General features: G+C 40.0%; 1 protein-coding gene across 11 annotated transcripts in view; it reads left to right on the top strand.

Moving 5' to 3' along the window:
• PDS5B (PDS5 cohesin associated factor B) overlaps nucleotides 1–19559 on the top strand; it is a 205264-nt gene that overhangs the window by 97132 nt on the left and 88573 nt on the right. For all 11 annotated transcript variants that reach the window (XM_064269928.1, XM_064269922.1, XM_064269925.1 and 8 more), the window contains 5 exons: nucleotides 1343–1437; nucleotides 5098–5243; nucleotides 7785–7936; nucleotides 9156–9269; nucleotides 18324–18405. In XM_064269928.1, coding sequence (XP_064125998.1) covers nucleotides 1343–1437; nucleotides 5098–5243; nucleotides 7785–7936; nucleotides 9156–9269; nucleotides 18324–18405 — 589 coding nt within the window. The remainder of the gene's footprint in view (nucleotides 1–1342; nucleotides 1438–5097; nucleotides 5244–7784; nucleotides 7937–9155; nucleotides 9270–18323; nucleotides 18406–19559) is intronic.

Below are 19559 nucleotides of genomic sequence, written 5' to 3'. Positions count from 1 at the left end.
TAAATTACAAGAGAAAAAAGAGATGGAGGAAAGATAAAATTAAAGAGATATAAATAATTTTATATCAACCCATAGCAATGTTCTAATCTTATTTGAATACTGATTTACAAAGAAAACATTTTAAAAATTGACATTTGAGAATGTATTCAACTCAAAGAATGTAATCAGTGTCACTGAATTGTACGGGAACTTGTCGAATTGTATGTTTTGCTGTGTATATTCTCAACAACCACAAAATAAAATTTAGAAAAAAAAATTGACATTTGAGATTGAATATTTGATGCTGATAAGAAATTTTTAATTTTTTCAGTGTGATCATGGCTTCTTTTTTCTAAGAGAGTTTAAAATTTTTAGAGATACTTATTTACAAACGAAATGTAAAAATTGCAGTAATTGTAATGGCGAAGTGGATAGGAGTGAGTTATATTTTGGGTGCATCTGCAGAGGCAGGTAATATGAAATAATAGAGCCTGTAGTGTGAGATCTGCCACACATCTGTGCATGCCCTATATTTAAGGAAGAATATTTTGAGAAAAATGTTCTTTCCAAATGAGGGCTTTGAACCGGTTCGTTCTGGTTCAAACCCTCTGCTGGAAATTTGCATTTCTAACAGGTCCCCTGCTGAGAAGTTGCATTTCCACCCCAGATATACTGAATCAGAATCTACATTTTAACAAGATCCCCAGGTGATTCTTATGTACAACTTCCTGGACACTTGTTAGAAATTCAAATTCTTTTCCAGGGGTTCCGCTATGAACCTGTTCAAAGCCCTGCTTCAAATGCGGTGTGAGGTTTATGTCTCTCCGTAAACTACATACACACACTTGCCTGTACACATATATTTGATAAAACAAGTTGCTGGCCAGTTGCGACTCCTGGTGACCCCATGTGTGTCAGAGTAGAGCTGTGCACCGTAGCGTTTTTAATGACTGATTTTTTGGAAGTAGATGGCCAGACCTTTCTTCCAGGGCACCTCTTAGTGGACCTTCAGCCTTTCAGTTAGCAGCGAGGGTGTTAACCGTTTGGGCCACCCAGAGGGACTCCATGTATTTGTCATACTGATCCTTACATTTGAACCAGATGTGTATTGCTTAAACATATATTTAGAGGCTATTTAAAATGACTTAGTTGTCCCAAGAGATGCCCTGGTTTAAAGTAGAGACTCCAGGGCATGCCCACATCTGTAGTGCACCTGTGAACTGTGTTAAAATGTCCTGTCTCCACTTTGGACTCCCCTGTGTAAATTTTCCTTGTTCAAAGAAATAAGTATAAATTGAGTGCAGATTAAACACATCTGTTTCTTTTGTTTTAAATATTGCTTTGTGCCTTGATATTTCATCAGGTTTAATGATATCCATGTACCAATTCGCCTGGAATGTGTGAAATTTGCTAGCCATTGTCTCATGAACCATCCTGATTTGGCAAAGGACTTAACAGGTACTCTATAACAGCAAATATTCCTAGATGCTTCTTAGTGAAAAAATTGGTTTTATAGGAAAAAAAAAATAGTTGCTGTGAAAAGTGAAGTGGTCTTGTTACAATTCCTCATCATTGAAATTATTCTCTGAAGCTAGAATTTTTACAGCCTAGTGCCTCCTTAGGCTAGAAACGCCAATAGAAAGCCGGTGTCTTCAGGAACAATGTTAATTTCCTAGTTTATGGGTAATTCTAAAAATATCTCAGGTGCTTGGATTTGAACAAGTCTTGATTTCGAATAGATTATAAGACTTTAACATTGTTTAATATTCTAGGAATTTTGATGAGAGTCAGTGATTTACAAACTAACTTAAGCATGCTGAAGGGAGATGACGTTTCTAAACCCTGTGTAAGCGTAAGGCAGTTCAAAACTTTGTATTTTTGTAGTGATGAGAATGTCCTATACCTGACTATTGCTGTTCTGTTAAATTAAAAAAAATTTTTTTAAATACTTCAGGTAATACAGACCAGTGTCACAGCCACTTATGTATTTCCTACAAGTGTTAACATTTTCCCATATTTCCTTCAAAGATTAAAAACAGAAATTGTAGCTGCAGTTGAAATGCCCCTCGCAAACTATTCTCCTTCCCGCCTTGCAGAGCCTGGCAGCCCCTCCCCTGAATTTGGCCCGTCTCCTGTTCATGTGGTGACACTCCTGCCGCCTGTGGGTCTGTCCACAAGTTGTGCTCAGTGGTGTCATATGTTTTAAAGTTTTTATCAAAAGAGTATCATTTGAATTTTATTGATTTAGTTGTACTTATTTCTGTCTTATTTTGTTATTTTCTGTTTACATGCTTCTTCTTTGCTTTTTTCCCCCTATTTTCCTCTCTTCTGTTAGATTGATTAGCTTCCTTTATTCTCATTCTCCTTTTTTCCGTGGGCTTGGAAGTTAACTTTTTTGTGTGTGTGCTCTCGCTACGTATTTGATTCATGAAGTCCCATCAGAATTCTCTAGCTTCTTTCTGAACAACCAAGGGCCCTGGGAATCTAGGCTTTAATTCTGACTGCTGTCTCCTGTCTTTCACGTCATTGCTTTAGTTACTTAACATTTTTAAAAAACCTTCCCAACTTTGAGCACATTTTAACTGCTTTTTTATTTTACAATCTTTTTCTCCCTGTTGCTTCTTAAATCTTGCTACACTCCTCTGATGAAGAACATCACAGAATTATATCCTTTTAAGATATTTTAAACAATAGTGTGTGATAGTAATGATGTCAGGTTTTGTGGAGTTTGTATCAGTCACATACAAACAGCAGGTGCGTTTATCGATGTATCCTTTTTGGGGGAGACATCCGGCTTGGAGCCCCCTGTCCTCCCTCTCCCGCGTGGACTGTACAGTGTTGATCGTGGCCTGGCCTGGTCTTCCTCGCTCACTTCACCCCTCACACCCAGCTTTTCTCTTTCCTTGTTTCCTTTTCCTCCCCTCTTCTTCTTCTTCTTCAGTTCTCCCCACCCTTCTTTTTCTTTCCCTCCCTCCTGTCTGTCTCCCGCTCCCGTCTTCCCCTCCCTTCCCCCTCACTCCCTCCCCTCTTCCTCCCCCTCCCCCTCACTCCCTCCCTTCTTCCTCCCCCTTCCCCCTCACTCCCTCCCCTCCTCCGTTTTTCTGGTTTTTCTGTTTCCTCGTCCCCTTTTCCCTGGATATCCCTTTTTCCTGGCATCCCTGTATTATGGATGCAGTATTTTCTCTTTTTTTTTTTTTTTTTACTAATTGTTGTTTTGGGGGCAAGTTCTCTTTTTCCTACAAGATACCTATTTTTTTTAACTTTTTTTTTCCACCTTTTACTTGCTTTTGTCTCTGTTTTCCACGTTAGAGACTTTCCTCAAACGCCTTGATGAAGAGAAAGCTCTTAGGAAGCCCGAGTGTATGGATGGGGCTGTCAGCTCTGAGCTTCACGTTAGGGTGGTCACAGGGCTCGTTTGTGGGGAAGCCCTTATGTTTAGATACTTCTCTTGACTTCGATTTCCCTGAAAAGAGTGTCCTGTGTGGAGGTTAAAAGTCTCGTTGCCAGAGTCTTTGGGGAAAGGACAGAGGGTTTCTGTAGTCACATTTTAGCTCTGCTGTCGCATAATTAATCCCCATTTTTGGGTATGGCGACCATACCCTTAACTGTGCTTGGTGTCCCCCCACCCCATTTAGAGACTCTCTGTTTTACGTTTTGCATAGAATTAATTTCCAGACTTCTTTCGGGGTAGAATGGGGGTAATCTCGTACGTGAACGGTTGAGTTTTCTCCAACAACTTTTTGCCTAGTTCTCTCTCCTCCCCCTTGTCTTCAGACCCAGAAGTACTTGTTGCTAGCTCCTAGCTTTTTGAAGAATGTGTGGTGCACCAATTTTCCCTCCACTGGTTTAGGATTTTGCTTTCTTGAGACGCCAGAGTTACTTATATTTATTCACTGCTTTCCAGATTAGAATTTTCCCTGTTTCCTTTGCCTGCTCCTGCCACTCTCCTGAGCTTGTCTTGAAGTACAGCTCTAAAATATTTTTAGTTATCATTATTTATCTTCAAGGGGTTTGAAGAATTTGAAATAATCTAGTATAGAATAGTTGTTCTTGTTGCTCTTAAACTTTTATCACGTTTTCTAGAAAATATGTTTAGTGATATGATCAAAATAATATTTACGATAATATCTGAACTCATTATAATGCCTCATTTTAGTTACTTCATTAATCTATTTTTCTGCTTTTTATTTTAGATTTTGATTTTTCTCATTGAATTTCTCATTTTTATAATTCTAATTTTTTTCATTTAGTAAAACAACCCCAGTAAGTGCTCTTTTTTAAAACATGTAGCAGCGTGTGAAACAAGTTACTTAATACATGGCTAAGTAGAGCCCCTCTTTGTTTGAACTTGCCATCATGTTAGCCTACATGGGTCACAGAGAGGCAGCGCTGGGCATCTCCTGCCAGGGTAGGCCTTCCTTAGATGCCCACCTTGGCTGCCAGTCACAGAGAGGCAGTGCTGGGTGTCTCCTGCCAGGGCAGGCCTTCCTTAGACGCCCGCCTTGGCTGTCAGTCACAGAGAGGCAGTGCTGGGCGTCTCCTGCCAAGGCAGGCCTTCCTTAGATGCCTGCCTTGGCTGCTGGTCACAGAGAGGCAGCGCTGGGCGTCTCCTGCCAGGATAGGCCTTCCTTAGACGCCCACCTTGCCTGCCGGTCACAGAGAGGCAGACAGCACTGGGCGTTTCCGCCAGGGTAGGCCTTCCCTAGATACCCGCCTTGGCTGCCTTTTTCCTCTCTCCCAGTGGCCTCAGAGACGGTCTCTTCTTGCTTGTTAACTGCTACTCCTGCTCCTGAACATGAGGGTGCTTTCTGTCCTGTGTGTCTCTCTGCCTCTCCCCTTTTCTCTTTCCTGTCTGTCACAGTTAGAGGATAAATAGATTTTTTTTTAATTGTGTGAGGTGAATTCCTTCATCTATGAATTCCTTTTAAAGATACTAGCCCAAAACCAAAAACCAAACCCGTTGACGTTGAGTTGATTGCAACTCATATGGAAAATCCATTGGACCTTCCACTTAGGTTTTGTTTTGTTGTGCTGTATTTTCAAAGGTCTCATGCAGTCTTTTTAAACATTTTGATTATTAAAGTTTGCATTCTAATCAAGGAAAACTTCATCTTTCAGAGTATCTTAAAGTACGGTCACATGACCCCGAGGAAGCCATTAGACACGATGTTATTGTGTCTATAGTTACAGCTGCTAAAAAGGACATTCTGCTGGTCAACGACCACTTACTGAATTTTGTGAGAGAGAGAACATTAGACAAACGGGTAAGTAAGCAGGAATAAATAATTATTAATAGGTTGTCATTGCAAATATTTGAGGTTTAATAGTATTTGAAAATACTGAGGTTTAACTGCAGTTAACTTTTTTTTTTGAGGGGGAGGCATTTTAACGTTTAAAATTGTATTTTTGTTTGATTAAATTTTATTAGTTTTTCTTTATCAAGGTTGCTTTTCTAATCCTTAAAAATGAGATGGCTCTTAGTGGCAGAGTAGTCATATGTCTAGCCTGGACACCAGTTTTAATGACACGCGACTTTTGGTACAGGCTTCTGACACAACCCATCTTGTGCTGTTGGCTCCCTTCTCTTTCTCATTTAAGGCTTTTGTCACATGGGTACAGGTTGGTAGTCCTCTAGGTGGTTGTATGATAATTTCATGGACTTGAAGATGAAAGAGGTTTTTCAACTTAGGAAAGCCAAACTGAACAGAGCAGGATGCTTGTAGCCTGTCTTCTGGGACCCCAAACCTTCCTTCTTGGGTGAGCGACACTAGCTCCGCTCATCTGCAGCAGTGAGCTTCTGAGTCCAGGACCATGACTTATTTTTGTACTCCACATTGCCTGGAATATACTAGGTACTCAGAGAATGTTCACTCTGCCCTCCTCCTGGTGGCCTTTCCTTCACGGCATGGGCTCTACCCATTCAGGCTTAGGAGTAATTTGGTGCAAGAATGAGAATCTTTGATGTATTTAGGGGTTAATTAGCAAAGAAGGTAAGAGGCCTACTGGTAGCTTTGAAGCTTTGACGAGGTAAATAGTTGTAAAACTTTCCACAGTCTCCCCAGGTCGATGGTGCCATCTTCATCTTTTCATCTCTCTTTGATGGTGGTGGCTGTAGCTAGGGGGTGGATATGCGAGAATTGCATGGTTTTGCCTCCAACTCTGGTTGGTATCCAGAGACCTTATTTTATTGGATAAACTTGGAATTGTCTTTGTTGCACATTGTATCAGGGTGTTAAGCAATGAAAGGCATAAGAGGGAAAGGGGTTTGCATCGGGCGTAAGGTAACCGCCTCCTAACCGTTCAAGTAATCTGTTTCTTAGCTAGCTTAGAATTTGAACGAAGTCATTGTGTGTTGTTGACATGATAATTCCCATATATTTTTGATCAGTTTATTGTGCTCATAGTAGGTTGTCTTATTCATGTAAAAATTGAGTACCAAAAAATAATTGAATATATACATGTTCCTGGCAGCATTAAAAAGAAAAAAGCCAAGCCCATGGAACAGAGCATGACTAAAAGGGAACCCCAGCCCAGGGGCAGGGACTGGAAGGCAGGAGGGGACAGGAAAGCTGGTAATAGGGAACCCAAGGTAGAGAAGGGAGAGTGTTGACATGTCATGGGGCTGGTAACCAGCGTCACAAAACAGTATGTGTACTGTTTAACAAGAAGCTGGTTTGTTCTGTAAACCTTCATCTAAAGCACAGTAAAAAAATAGAAAAAAGAATACCCAAAGCTATTGCCATCGAATCGATTCCAACTCATAGCATCCTTACAGGGCAGACTAGAACTGTCCCATAGAGTTTCCAAGGAATAGCTGGTGGATTTGAACTGTTGACCTTTTGGCTAGCAGCCATAGCTCTTAACCACTAGGCCACCAGGGCTCCAGCATTAAAAGATGCTTTATCCTTTAATTCTCTTTAACTCAGCAGTTCGGCAAATGAGAGTTAGAAATGACATAAGGGGTTAGAGATAGAGTTTTTTACAAGCAAATTGAATTCCAATTTTATGAGCAAAACTTTTAGAAGTCTTTTATTTTCAGTGGTGATGAATGAGATAAGGACTATTTGTTCCCTGTTATAATTAATTGAAACAAAAACCAAGGAAGAACATTGCTGTGAGTAAGAGACTGCAGAGAAAAAATGAGTCATCTGAAGTTCTAAATGTTACTGACTTCCTGCTGATAATGGTGTTGTATTTATGTAAAATTAAAGCATACGCTCATTCCAAGTAATTAAGCAGTGTTAAACTATTGTTTAAAAAAATAATTGGGTAGTTGACTTTATTCCCCTGATGACAACCAGAACCCGACTCTCTGACAGACAGGATGGAACCTCTGACAGCCTTTTCATTCAGCATTTGGGAAAGCCAGTGTCACAGACACCTTGAGTACAGGCCGATTGTTGTTACTACATTAATGTAGTGTAAGTATGCTCCGTAAAGACTGTAGCTTAGGAAGAACGTGTAAGCAGTGGGTCACAGTTTATCCAGTTCATTCTGTCTTTCCCTTTTAAAATGTGGGAGCACGCTTTCCCTCGCCAGTTCTGAGTAATGGCGTGCAGATGATGCGTTTAAGATACTGCAGTCTTAAAAGTCTTTATACATGTTGATGTGCCCACTGGACTTTGTATATTAGATGTATTAACATGGTAGCTTTGCCTTGTCATAGATACAGTAGTGGTAAACTGATATTCAGAATCTGCAACTTGAAGAAAATATACAAAGCAAAGGAAAATTAAAAACCAGAAAACCAGACTTCTTATGTTTATTTTTAAACAATAAGAGCATATTTTCGTTTTTCTTTTTAGTGGAGAGTACGCAAAGAAGCCATGATGGGACTTGCCCAAATTTATAAGAAATATGCTTTACAATCAGCAGCTGGAAAAGATGCTGCAAAACAGATTTCATGGATCAAAGACAAATTACTGCATATATATTACCAAAATAGTATTGACGATCGGTAAGTTAAGGGTGCTCTATACAGAATATGCGGTGATTTGGGGTGTTACGTACCTGCTGTTGGTCTGTAGTTGGTGGCCTGTAACTTCTAGCTCCCCCTTCAGTTTTCACCATGAGGTGAAGGTCACGAGGGACCAGTCTTCTCCCTGCCAAAGCCAGATTTGAAGCAGTAGCGGACATATCACTTTAGGGACGGGTACAGCTTTTATGTTCATTTGTATATTCTATTTTTGAGCAGAGTAATATCTGAAAGTTTTGAATATCTGAATATCTATAGTTATAATTTATTTTGTTCCATATTTAATCTTCTTAGAATGATCCTCATAACTCCTTTCTTTTTCCCACTTAATCATTTGAGATTCAAATAAAAGTAATTTTTTTATATTATAGGCAGTAATTTTAAACACAAATAATTCTTGCTAAAGTCTAAAGAAAAAAAACCATTGATAAGTTTATACAAAAATGTGTTCTCTGAATACAATCTTGGTATTTTCCATTCTGGGCTGAGGTTACAGCTTGCACGGAGCTTAGCTCTTCAGTGGTTAATGGAGATGTAAATCTGCACACAGCTGACGTGACGTTCTTAGTAGGGCACAAATGATCCTGCCTATTGCAGGTCAGAATGAGAAAATTAAGAACCAGTAGGTTGTATTATGATTTTAAGAGTAATGGAAGTAGAAACCGGGTAGCTTAGTTAACATTATCTAAGAAACTTTATAGTTGTTATTTTTATTGAACGGACATTTTTAGATTTTCTGAGTGTGTGGCATTCGTTAGTGCATAGAGATTTGCGTTGTGATTTGATAGTACTTATTAGTATTTTTAATTAGATATTTTTTCCTGATGATGACTATGAAAACTAAGAATCTTAATTTTTTTCCCCCATGGTTTTTAGCTTATAGAAGTGTAATTGGGTGCTTGACAGGACCTGGTGTAATTCGTTAACCCTTTATTATCCACGTAAGGATATTGAGTCCCTAGTCTGTAGCTTGCCCAAGGTCAGGCAAAGGTAGTTGTTAGTTTAGCTGGATGTAGGGCCATTTCCAGTTCAACCAACTAAAACCTTTTGCCTCCTCTTCTTACAGGAAGGTGGTTTTCACTAGGAAATGTCATCTACACGCAGAGATGCAGGAGCTTCTTTCATATGTCTTCTGGAATTTTATATACAAATTAATAAATGCATTAAAAATCAATACAGTGACTTTTATGTTTTTTTGTAGGTTGCTTGTCGAGCGCATCTTTGCTCAGTACATGGTCCCCCACAATTTGGAAACTACGGAGCGGATGAAGTGCTTGTATTACTTGTATGCCACACTGGATTTAAATGCTGTGAAGTATGTTTCAAATGTCAGTCTCTTTATTCTTTTCATCTTCTGCAGTATACTGGATTATATGGAAAAGGAGCTACTTTTGTTTTTGTTGCGAAGCATTGTTGAAAGGGTTGTATTGTGCTGTTGCGTTGACTCCGACTCAGAGTGGCCCTGTATCACACAGTAAAGCTGTCCCATTGGGCTTCCTAGGCCGTAATGGAAGCAGATAGTGTGAGGCCTTTTCTCCCGTGCAGTCTCTGGGCAGGTTTGAAGCGCTGGCCTTTTGATTAACAGCCAACTACTTAACCACGGTACCACCAGGGTTCCTCATTTAAAGGGTTACACAACAATAAGATACTTGGCTATTTCTTCAGGAAGTACTGCTGTCAACATGAGCTCAACAATGATTTGTATAAACAATTAAAAAATATAGAGAGCTGATCGACATGGGATGTTTTAGGATTTGATTTTTTTTCTTTCCAGATTTTTATATTGTTGGTTCTACAGAAATGTTGCCAAGGTAGTTGTTATTTTTTTGTTTTCCTTAAGGTGTTAGAAAGGTCCCTTAGTTGTTCTTACCTGGAACTGACTTGAATTGTGTATATGCCTGTAGGTATAAGTTTTTATGCCACGTGTCCTCAACACAGTGTGTAGTTTTGCGTAAGGGTTGGTACAGGTGTGTTCTTATGACCACGTTTCATTAAAAAAAATGCTTTTGGAAGTCTGAGTAGCGAATTGTCCTTTTGGACATGGAAGAGACATTGCTAACCTAATTGGATCATTTTGAAGGATAGGAAATCGAGACTTAGAGATTGCTTTGCTTGAGGTTTTAGAAAATGTAGACCCTTAGTATTGCAGCCAGCAGGGTTTACGGCTACTGGGGACTAAATGCTGTTCAGAGAGAAGCTGGGGTGATTGGAAATCTAAGAGGTGCATCTCGTTTTCATTTGTACTGCTGCTTACTGGGACTTGTGGCTTTATTTTCTCTGTGGAGATGATTTTATGCGCTGTTTGTGTCTGCCGTAGAAACACTGGGGAGAACGTTCTGAAGTGGGCAGTGCACCTTTCTCAATACCTGCTCTGTTGCAGGCACTGGAGTATGTGTTACCTGTGGCTGCTTTTGTGCTGGAACGGCAGAGCTAAGTAGTCGCAGCAGAGACAGCAGGGCCTGCAGCGCTGACGGCTTTACTGCCTGGCCTTTTCAGGGAAGGCTTGCCAAGTGCCTGATGTTTTCCCAGTTTCCACACGATGAACTGAGTTCCACAGGGGTTAACTAACTCCTAAAGAGTCATACAAGTAATTAAAACAAGAGCCAAGATTTGAACCCAATTCTACTTGGTTCCAAAGCTCATTCTTTTTCCACTGCATATAGTAAAATATATTACTGCCGTATTAATTCTGAAACATAAAATTTTCATATGTTAACATCGCTAGAATTGGCGTGCATCCTAAAATTGTTTTTCTCATAGTTTAATTAGCAGCTCTTTCCTTCATGGTATAAAAAGTAATGGTGCTTCTTAGAATTGATGGCCTGGCCTTTTAGATCTGATGAAATATTGTGTATACAAAAAACCAAACCAGTTGCTGTTGAGTGGATCCAATTCATGGTGACCTCATGTGCGTCAGAGTAGAACTGTGCTCCATAAGGTTTTCAATGGCTGATTTTTTTGGAAGTAATTACCGGGCCTTTCTTCCTAGGTGCCTCTGGGTGGACTTGAACCTCCAACCTTCCCGTTAGCAGCCTAGCACATTAACTGTACCACCCAGGGAATAACATGGTATCTATACCCCATTTGAAACAAACTGAAACCACAGTCAGTCTAGACTTCTTGACTGAGCTCAACTATCATTAAAGAGTAAAAATGAAATAAAGATACTTTCAAGCAAAAGATGAGAGTTTACTACTGATAGATCCTAGTTGAAAAATTATTAAAGAAGAAGAATTTCTTTTATCAAAGTAAGGAAATTAAATCCAGAAGAAAGGAATAGGATACAAGAAGCAACACAACATTTTTGCAAATCTATACAATCCTGGACTGTGAAAAGAATAATAATAAAGCTTTCTTTACAAGGAATGTGGTGTGAATTAAATATTAGACGCCATCTGGACTGCTATTTAGCCAGCACACACCACCGCAGCCGTATCTGAGCCCTCTGAGTGTCCCTGGGTGCCATGTAGACTGATACTTAGCCAGCACACACCACCGCAGCCGTATCTGAGCCCTCTGAGTGTCCCTGGGTGCCATGTAGACTGATACTTAGCCAGCACACACCACCGCAGCCGTATCTGAGCCCTCTGAGTGTCCCTGGGACACCCCTGCCTTCCAAGCCGGGGAACAGCACAGCAGGAGGGCCTTCAGACCTTGTTCTTCTGCCAGCTGTTCTGATTAGTCAGCGCCCTGCCTATCAGATAACAACATGTAAGGTGGTAGATAAGGAGCCCTGGTGGTGCAGTGGTTAAGTGCTCGGCTGCTAACCAAAAGGTCTGCGATTCAACCCACCAGTGGTTCTGCAGGAGAAGGACCTGGCAATCTGTTTCCATAAAGATGACAGCCTAGGAAACCCTATAGGGCAGTTGTACTCTGTCCTGTAGGGATGCTAAGAGTTGAAATGGACTCGACAGCAGTGGGAAGATGGTAGGTCAGTAAGCAGCATCTAAATGTTCTAAGGTCCTTGAATCCTATAACAGTGGGGGCAGAGGTGTTGATCAAGAAGGTTATAAGTCAGGTATGCATGCTACAAATTCCCTGAAGGAGTAGAATTAGAATGTATAGCTTCCAAATCCGTAGGAGCAAAAAGGAATGAATGAAAACTTTAATACCAGCAAAGGAATAGAAAAGAAAAGAAAAATTATGGGAAACAGAAAACATGCAATATAAACAGCAATATTAAAACTAAACATATGAATATTACTCATCACTTAAATGACAGTAAATTAGATTGAATTACAAATTTTTTTAATCATAAGAGATAAACTGAAAAATATGCCAAGGAACAGTTGAAAGTAAATTCTAATCAGTGAACCAGTTGTCAAAAGGCCTTGATTTTACAAAAATGGCTGGTCACTGTGTCATGTTTCTAATTCATCGCTAATATTATTTATCACTGTGGGTCATTCACTTTCACTGTGGCATGGAATTACAAGTTGTCCTTATGCCACAGCTTATCCATTGTCTTGGCATTGGCTGTCTGAGTCCACGGAGTATAATGAACATTCGTGTTGCTTCCAGTATTTTCCCTGTCACAAACGGTGCTGCTGTGAGCGTATTTCATTAAGACGTGTCCACGTAAGAGTTTTTCTAAGGTACATGTATGAAGGCTTCTCAAATCTGTCTACGTACTGGAATCGGGCGGGGTGGGGGGAGGCTTAAACACTGCCGCTACCTGGGTCTCACATTCAGAGGCTCTCAGTTTACCTGGAGTTTAGTCTGGGTACTGGGATTTAAAAAAGAGCATTTCAGGAGCTTCTAATGGACACCCAAGGTTCAGGATCACTGGAGTGTAGCTGGGAGTGGAGTCGCTGGGTATGCCTGTCTTCAGCACCGTAAACCAGGGCCAAACTGTTTTCCAGGGAGATTGTACTAATTACATGCCCACCAGTGGCGGGTGAGTTTCCTACATCCTCCTGAAGTATGATTGGATGCCTCAATTTTGGTTATCTTCTGGGTGTAAAATTTTATCTCCTTTTCGTTTCAGTTTTCTTGAATATTGTTAATATTGATATTTTTATAGTTTTGTGGTCCATTAATGTGTCTGATTTCACCACTGCCCTTTCTACTTCCAGTTACGACACCTGTCCCACTCCATTTGTTTCAGTTACCATTCTTGCCCAGAAGTCATTTGAATTTGTGACCTCTGATGAGTTTGAGCGGCCCCTGGGTGGTGGAAACAGTTTGTGCCGGACTGTTAACCTGAAGGCTGGCGATTTGAGCCTACCCAGCAGTGCTGTGGGACAAAGGCTTAGTGATCTGCTTCCATGAAAATTATAGCCAAGTCTCTTCAACAAACGGTGCTGGCACAACAATACCCATCTGCAAAAAAATGAAACAAGGCCAACAGCTCATACCATGCACAAAAACTGACTCAAAATAGATCAAAGACCTAAATATAAAATCTAAAATGATAAAGCTCTTGGAAGAAAAAATAGGGACAATGCTAGGAGCCCTAATACATGGCATAAATAGTATACAGAACATTACTAACAATGTCCAAACACCAGAAGAGAAACTAGATAACTGGGAGCTCCTAAAAATCAAACACCTATGCTCATCCAAAGACTTCACCAAAAGAGTAAAAAGATTACCTAGAGACTGGGAAAAAGTTTTTAGCTATGACATTTCTGCTCAGTGTCTCATCTCTAAAATCTACATGATACTGCAAAAACTCAACAACAAAAAGACAAATAACCCACTTAAAAATTGGGCAAAGGATATGAACAGGCACTTCACTAAAGAAGACATTCAGGTACCTAACAGATATATGAGGAAGTGTTCACGATCATTATACCATTAAGAGAATTACAAATCAAAACTACAATGAGATTGCATCTCACTTCAACAAGGCTGACGTTAATCCAAAAAACACAAAATAATAAACGTTGGAGAGGCTGTGGAGAGATTGGAACACTGTACACTGCTGGTGGGAATGTAAAATGGTACAACCACTTTGGAAATCGATTTGGCGCTTCCTTAAAAAGCTAGAAATAGGCCTACCATACGATCCAGCAATCCCACTCCTTGGAATATATCCTAGAGAAATAAGAGCCTTTACACAAACAGATATATGTACAACCACGTTCATTGCAGCACTGTTTACAATAGCAAAAAGATGGAAGCAACCAAGGTGCCCATCAAGGGATGATTGGATATATAAATTATGGTATATTCACACAATGGAATACCACGCATCGATAAAGAACCGTTAGGAATCTGTGAAACATTTCATAACATGGAGGAACCTGGAAGGCATGATGCTGAGTGAAATTAGTCAGCTGCAAAAGGACAAATATTGTATAAGACCACTATTATAAGAACTCAAGAAGTAGTTTATTAACAGAAAAGAAAATGTTCTTTGATAGTTACGAGAGTGGGGAGGGAATGAAGGAGGAAAAGGGGTATTCACTAATTAGATAGTAGACAAGAACTATTTTAGGTGAAGGGAAAGACAACACACAATACAGGACAGGTCAGCACAACTGGACTAAACCAAAAGCAAAGAAGTTTCCTGAATAAGCCGAACACTTCAAAGGCCAGCGCAGCAGGTGTGGGGTTTTGGGGACCATAGTTTCAGGGAACATCTAGGTCAATTGGCGTAATAAAATCTATTAAGAAAACATTCTGCATCCTACTTTGGAGAGTGGTGTCTGGGGTCTTAAAGGACAGCAAGTGGCCATCTGAGATGTATTGATTGGTCTCAACCCATCTGGAGCAAAGGAGAATGATGAACACCAGAGACACAAGGTAATTATGAGCCCAAGAGACAGAAAGGGCCACGTAAACCAGAGACTACATCAGCCTGAGACCAGAAGACCTAGATGGTGCCCAGCTACAACCGATGACTGCCCTGACAGGGAACACAACAGAGAACCCCTGAGGGACAGGAGAGCAGTGGGTTGCAGACCTCAAATTCTCGTAAAAAGACCAAACTTAATAGTCTGACTGTGAGACTAGAGGGACCGCAGAGGTCATGGTCCCCAAACCTTCTGTTAGCCCACAGGAACCATTCCTAAAGCCAACTCTTCAGACAGGGTTTGGACTGGAGAATAAGTTAGAAAATGATACTGATGAAGAGTGAGCTCCTTGGATCAAGTAGACACATGAGACTATGTGGGGAGCTCCTGTCTGGAGGGGAGCTGAGAAGGCTGAGGGGGACAGAAGCTGGCTGAATGGACATGGAAATAGAGGGTGGAGAGAAGGAGTGTGCTGTCTCATGACGGGGAGAGCTACTAGGAGTATATAGCAAGGTGTATATAAATTTTTGTATGAGAGACTGACTTGATCTGTAAACGTTCACTTAAACCACAATAAAAATTAAAAAATGAATGAATAAATGAAATGTCACTCAGTATCTAAAAAAAAAAAAAAAAAAACAGCCAAGAAAACCCTAGGAGCACGGTTCTACTCTTGAACACATGTGGTTGCCATGAGTAGAAATCGACTCGATGGCAACAGGTTTGGTTTAGTTTTAATTAGTTTGATAGGGGCTCCAAAAGTAGCTACTTGGCAGGGAGGTTCCTGGTTAGAACATGTTTGGTAAGGATTTCTTATTAGTTGAAAGAACTGTGTTTATTTTTATTCTACAACTATGTTCTTTAGAGAAGAAAAAAATACTTCCTATTCTTCAAATTGTTTTTGATGTGGACCAGCCGTTGGATAAGTACCCAAGTTAATCACATATCTGGACTATTGAAAAAAGAGACTAGTGGCGGGTTTGCATACTCTCTAGCCATGGTGTGTATATCCGCCTCCCATGGGTTTCCCAGGTCCCCCAGTAGTGGCCAGAGGAGGAGGCGGTGTGAGCTGTCCTGGCTGTGACCTCCTTCGTCGAGCAGGCTCCCATCCAGATACTTGTGCACTTCTGCGTCTGTGGGCCGTTTGCTCACCTGGAGCAGTGGGTTGAAGGAGAGGTGCTTGTCAACATTTGGGCAGGTCCCCAACTGAGACCCAGTGGTGGCAGGGGTTCTTCTCAGTTGGTGCAAACTCTTGCCACAATAACAAGGAGAAGCCCTAGCGAGGGACGTACTGCTTGAGTAAAGGACATGATTTAAAATGCTGTGTAACACACATGGAGAATCCAGGCTCCAGTCGTATTTCTCACATTTATTTAGTGACAGATCTGGTCACTAACGGTAAAATAAATGGAAATTAGATTCAGAAAGAAGGGGTAGGATGCAAGAAGCAACACAATATTTTTGCACATCTGAACAATCATAGATTAAGTTGTCTTCTTGTATTAATATTTCTACTAGTAGAACCACCCTGCCTCTCCCCGCAAACACACACATCCACTCCTCTCCATTTGGAAGTGATATTTAGAAAGGCAATAAACGGAAAGGACAAGTTGAATGTCGACTTCCCAGGCACTTGGACCAAAGTGTTTCTGGCCAAAGCAGTGTTTCCTAGGAGGACGACCCCCTAAACTAAGTTATGATAGAATTCTTAGTTGTCATTACTTTTTGATTTAAGCTACAGTCATAGTAGTTTATAACGGCTTTGAGATTTCATCTTTAATATAGTAACAATAAAAAGGTAAAATCATTCCCACTTTAAGTGAAGGCAGGTTTCAAAACCCAGGCGTTTCGGAAGGTGTAATTAATGATAAAGAGCGTAGAAGAGAGGATACATTCGGCCTTGGAGTTCGGAAGTAGTTTCATCGATGACTATTTCTTTGAAAATTATTATTTTAATTACTTAAGTCCTACCTAGGTGTTAGATTTTACAGTCCTCTGGAGAATGATCATTTTGTTTTAAGTTTTTACATTCTTAAATTATGCTAATTAAGCTTTTTATGGGACTTTGGTAATTTGGAAATAGTTAAGCACAGCTGTTTAAAATTTAACTGCTAACATCAAAGTGCCTCAAGACTGTTGCTTTGCCAGTACCATTTTCTAGTGGCTAACCAAAACCAAACCAAACCAAACCCAGTGCCACCGAGTCGATTCCAACTCATAGCCACCCGATAGGACAGAGTAGAACTGCCCTGTAGCGTTTCCAGGGAGCGCCTGGCGGATTCCAACTACCGACCGTAGCGCTTAACCACTACACCACCAGCGTTTCCGTCTAATGGCTACTATAAAGGAGTTTAAGTTTCCACGTTTAAACTAAAATATCTCCTTAAGAAAATAGGGAAGTATGTTTTAAACAGATTTTTAAAGCGGAGAATGAAGAAATTCAAGCAGCTCACTGTCTACCGGAAGAAAAGGATTGTTTGATGGTTTCCGGGTCACAGTGCAGTTCCACGGCAGTGCCTCGTTACTTGGTGACCAGAGGGTCAGGGGAGTGCAGATAAGGGAAAACAAAATGATGAAAAGATTTCAGTTTGGAAACTTTCTTTTTTAAATTTTAAAATGTGTATGATTCTTTTTTTCTATAACTTCTCTATCTTTATGATTTGCATGTACAGTGAAAGCTGTGAGAGCCAAAACTCAATGGGACTGTCTAAGCTTTTCCAGGTCTTGAAAGTTGTCCACCTCTGACAGCGTTCAATCTTTCCACTCTCCTGTGGTTTTCTATTTAGTGGGAAATATTCGAGTTTTCCTTCTCTGCAGGTTTCTCCTGTACACAGATTCTGGCTTTTGCAAGTTTTACTGTATTTTCTTGAGAATCTGTGTAATTTCTTTTTAAAATTCTTCCTGAGAATAATAGAACTATTAGGAGGACATCAGGATTTTTGCCATAAAAAAAAAAAACTCTTACAAAAATAATTCCAGACAGTTTAAAATTTAAACATAATAATACTTGTTTTTAGGAAAAAGTGCCCCCATTCTTTCATGACTCACTTTCTTCTGTTTTTCGCACCATTTCATACTGCCCTACTACTGGACTTTATTCCATCAATTATTCCTTTATTTCTCAAGTTTATAATTGCTCTCACCTGTTAATTCCTACCCTTTAGCCTACAAACACGGTTCATTTAATGGTAGTTTCCTTATTTTTATATAAAGCAAAACAGCAGCCATTAATCTCTTTTGATCCTGCTGTCTCTTCCAGTAATAAACCAAAACCCACTGTCAGTCGAGTCAATTCTGGCTCGTAGTGACAGAGTAGAACTGACCCGCAGGGTTTCCAAGGCTGTAATCTTTAAGGAAGCAGGCTGCTACATCTTTATCCCTTGGAGCAGGAGAAAGCAGCTGAGTGCTTAACCACTTGCCACCAGGGCTCCTTCTTCAAGTGGTAGTTCCTGTTACCTCGGACACCCTCCTCCCCTCCATGCCTCATCACTTGCGCAGTCCTATGAATTTTGCCTCACCTCTGTCATCCCCTTTGTAACGAGCTTTTTTTTAGTGTTACATAGTTGGAATATGCTAGAAGAACTTTTGTTCTTTTTTGTTGTTTAAATTTATCTGTCTGTGTTTTCTAGAGCATTGAATGAAATGTGGAAGTGTCAAAATCTGCTCCGACATCAAGTAAAGGATTTGCTTGACTTAATTAAGCAACCCAAAGTAAGTTAAGTTTTAAAGGAAAAGAATTTCTTTGATGTTAAGTGTTATAAAACACACGTGTTATATTTATTTACCATTGCTATTATGTATTAAACAAGTAGTTCTGTGTTGAACATTTTTAAGCTATAATCCCTAACGTAGAACCCTTGAATTTTTGAGAAACTTATGATATAGATGATTTAACATGTTTACTGTGTCTGCAAAAGGTGATGCCCCACAGGAAAGAGAATACGCTTCCATATACTCAAAATTAAGGGTTTTTTTTAGGGGGGAGGGCGGTGGGGCAGTTTTAAAATAAAGTAATAGAGACAATAATTCAGTATTTTTGAACCTAGAAAATAGAACAAAATGACACTTTCTCTTGCCACCCTGAGATGCTCCCATCATATTTGAGTAGTCTTGTGCTTTTTTAGAAAGTTCCAGTAATCATGTAATTATAGTTAGGTGTCTTGATGTTTTTTACTTGCAATTATTGTGGTGGTTTTAATTATTACGTGCTCTTCATACTCATAATTTAATGGTGCTGTTTATCCAGTGGATGTGTCATATTTTATTCTTGGTCTTTTAGAATGATTCTAATTTTTTGTTTTTTTTCTTTTCCTCCTTTTCTTTGAGAATGCTGTATTATATAGGCGATAAGAGGTATAATTCATTAAAAAAGCATCGCGCCTCGTCACTTTAAATTGCATTTCAGAGATAACAATACAGCATTTTTGTGTATTTCTTTTTCAGTTCATAATCGTCCCCTCCCCGTTCCCCGCCCCAGCACACACACGTCATGTTCCCAGGACAGAAGTCTATAGAGCAGCGCTGTGTCACCTCAGAAGGGAAATGTCCACGTTCCCACGTGCCCTGGGAATCAACCAGATGATACCAGTTGCTTGATTCGTTTTTATAGTGACACTTTCACTATTTTTTTTAAACGTCCAAATAGCAAGTAATAATACATTTCATTCCACTTGTTTGTCTAATTAAAGCTGATGGCCGAGTAGTAGTTTTGTTAGGCTAGCAATGATCTCTGTTTCTTGAACATAGTTTAACCTTTTTTTCTATGATTATTGACTATGTCGAACCTTCTAGAATAAGTCTTCGCATATAGTAAATGACTTGAAACAAATTTGTGGTTCTAGTATTTCCTTTTCTGCCAAGCGGGC

Source organism: Loxodonta africana, chromosome 17 (assembly GCF_030014295.1).
Source record: "Loxodonta africana isolate mLoxAfr1 chromosome 17, mLoxAfr1.hap2, whole genome shotgun sequence".
In the NCBI taxonomy this organism is placed as follows: Eukaryota; Metazoa; Chordata; class Mammalia; order Proboscidea; family Elephantidae; genus Loxodonta; species Loxodonta africana.
Note: the sequence above shows the minus strand (reverse complement) of the source record. Positions and strands in the feature narration are given on the sequence as shown.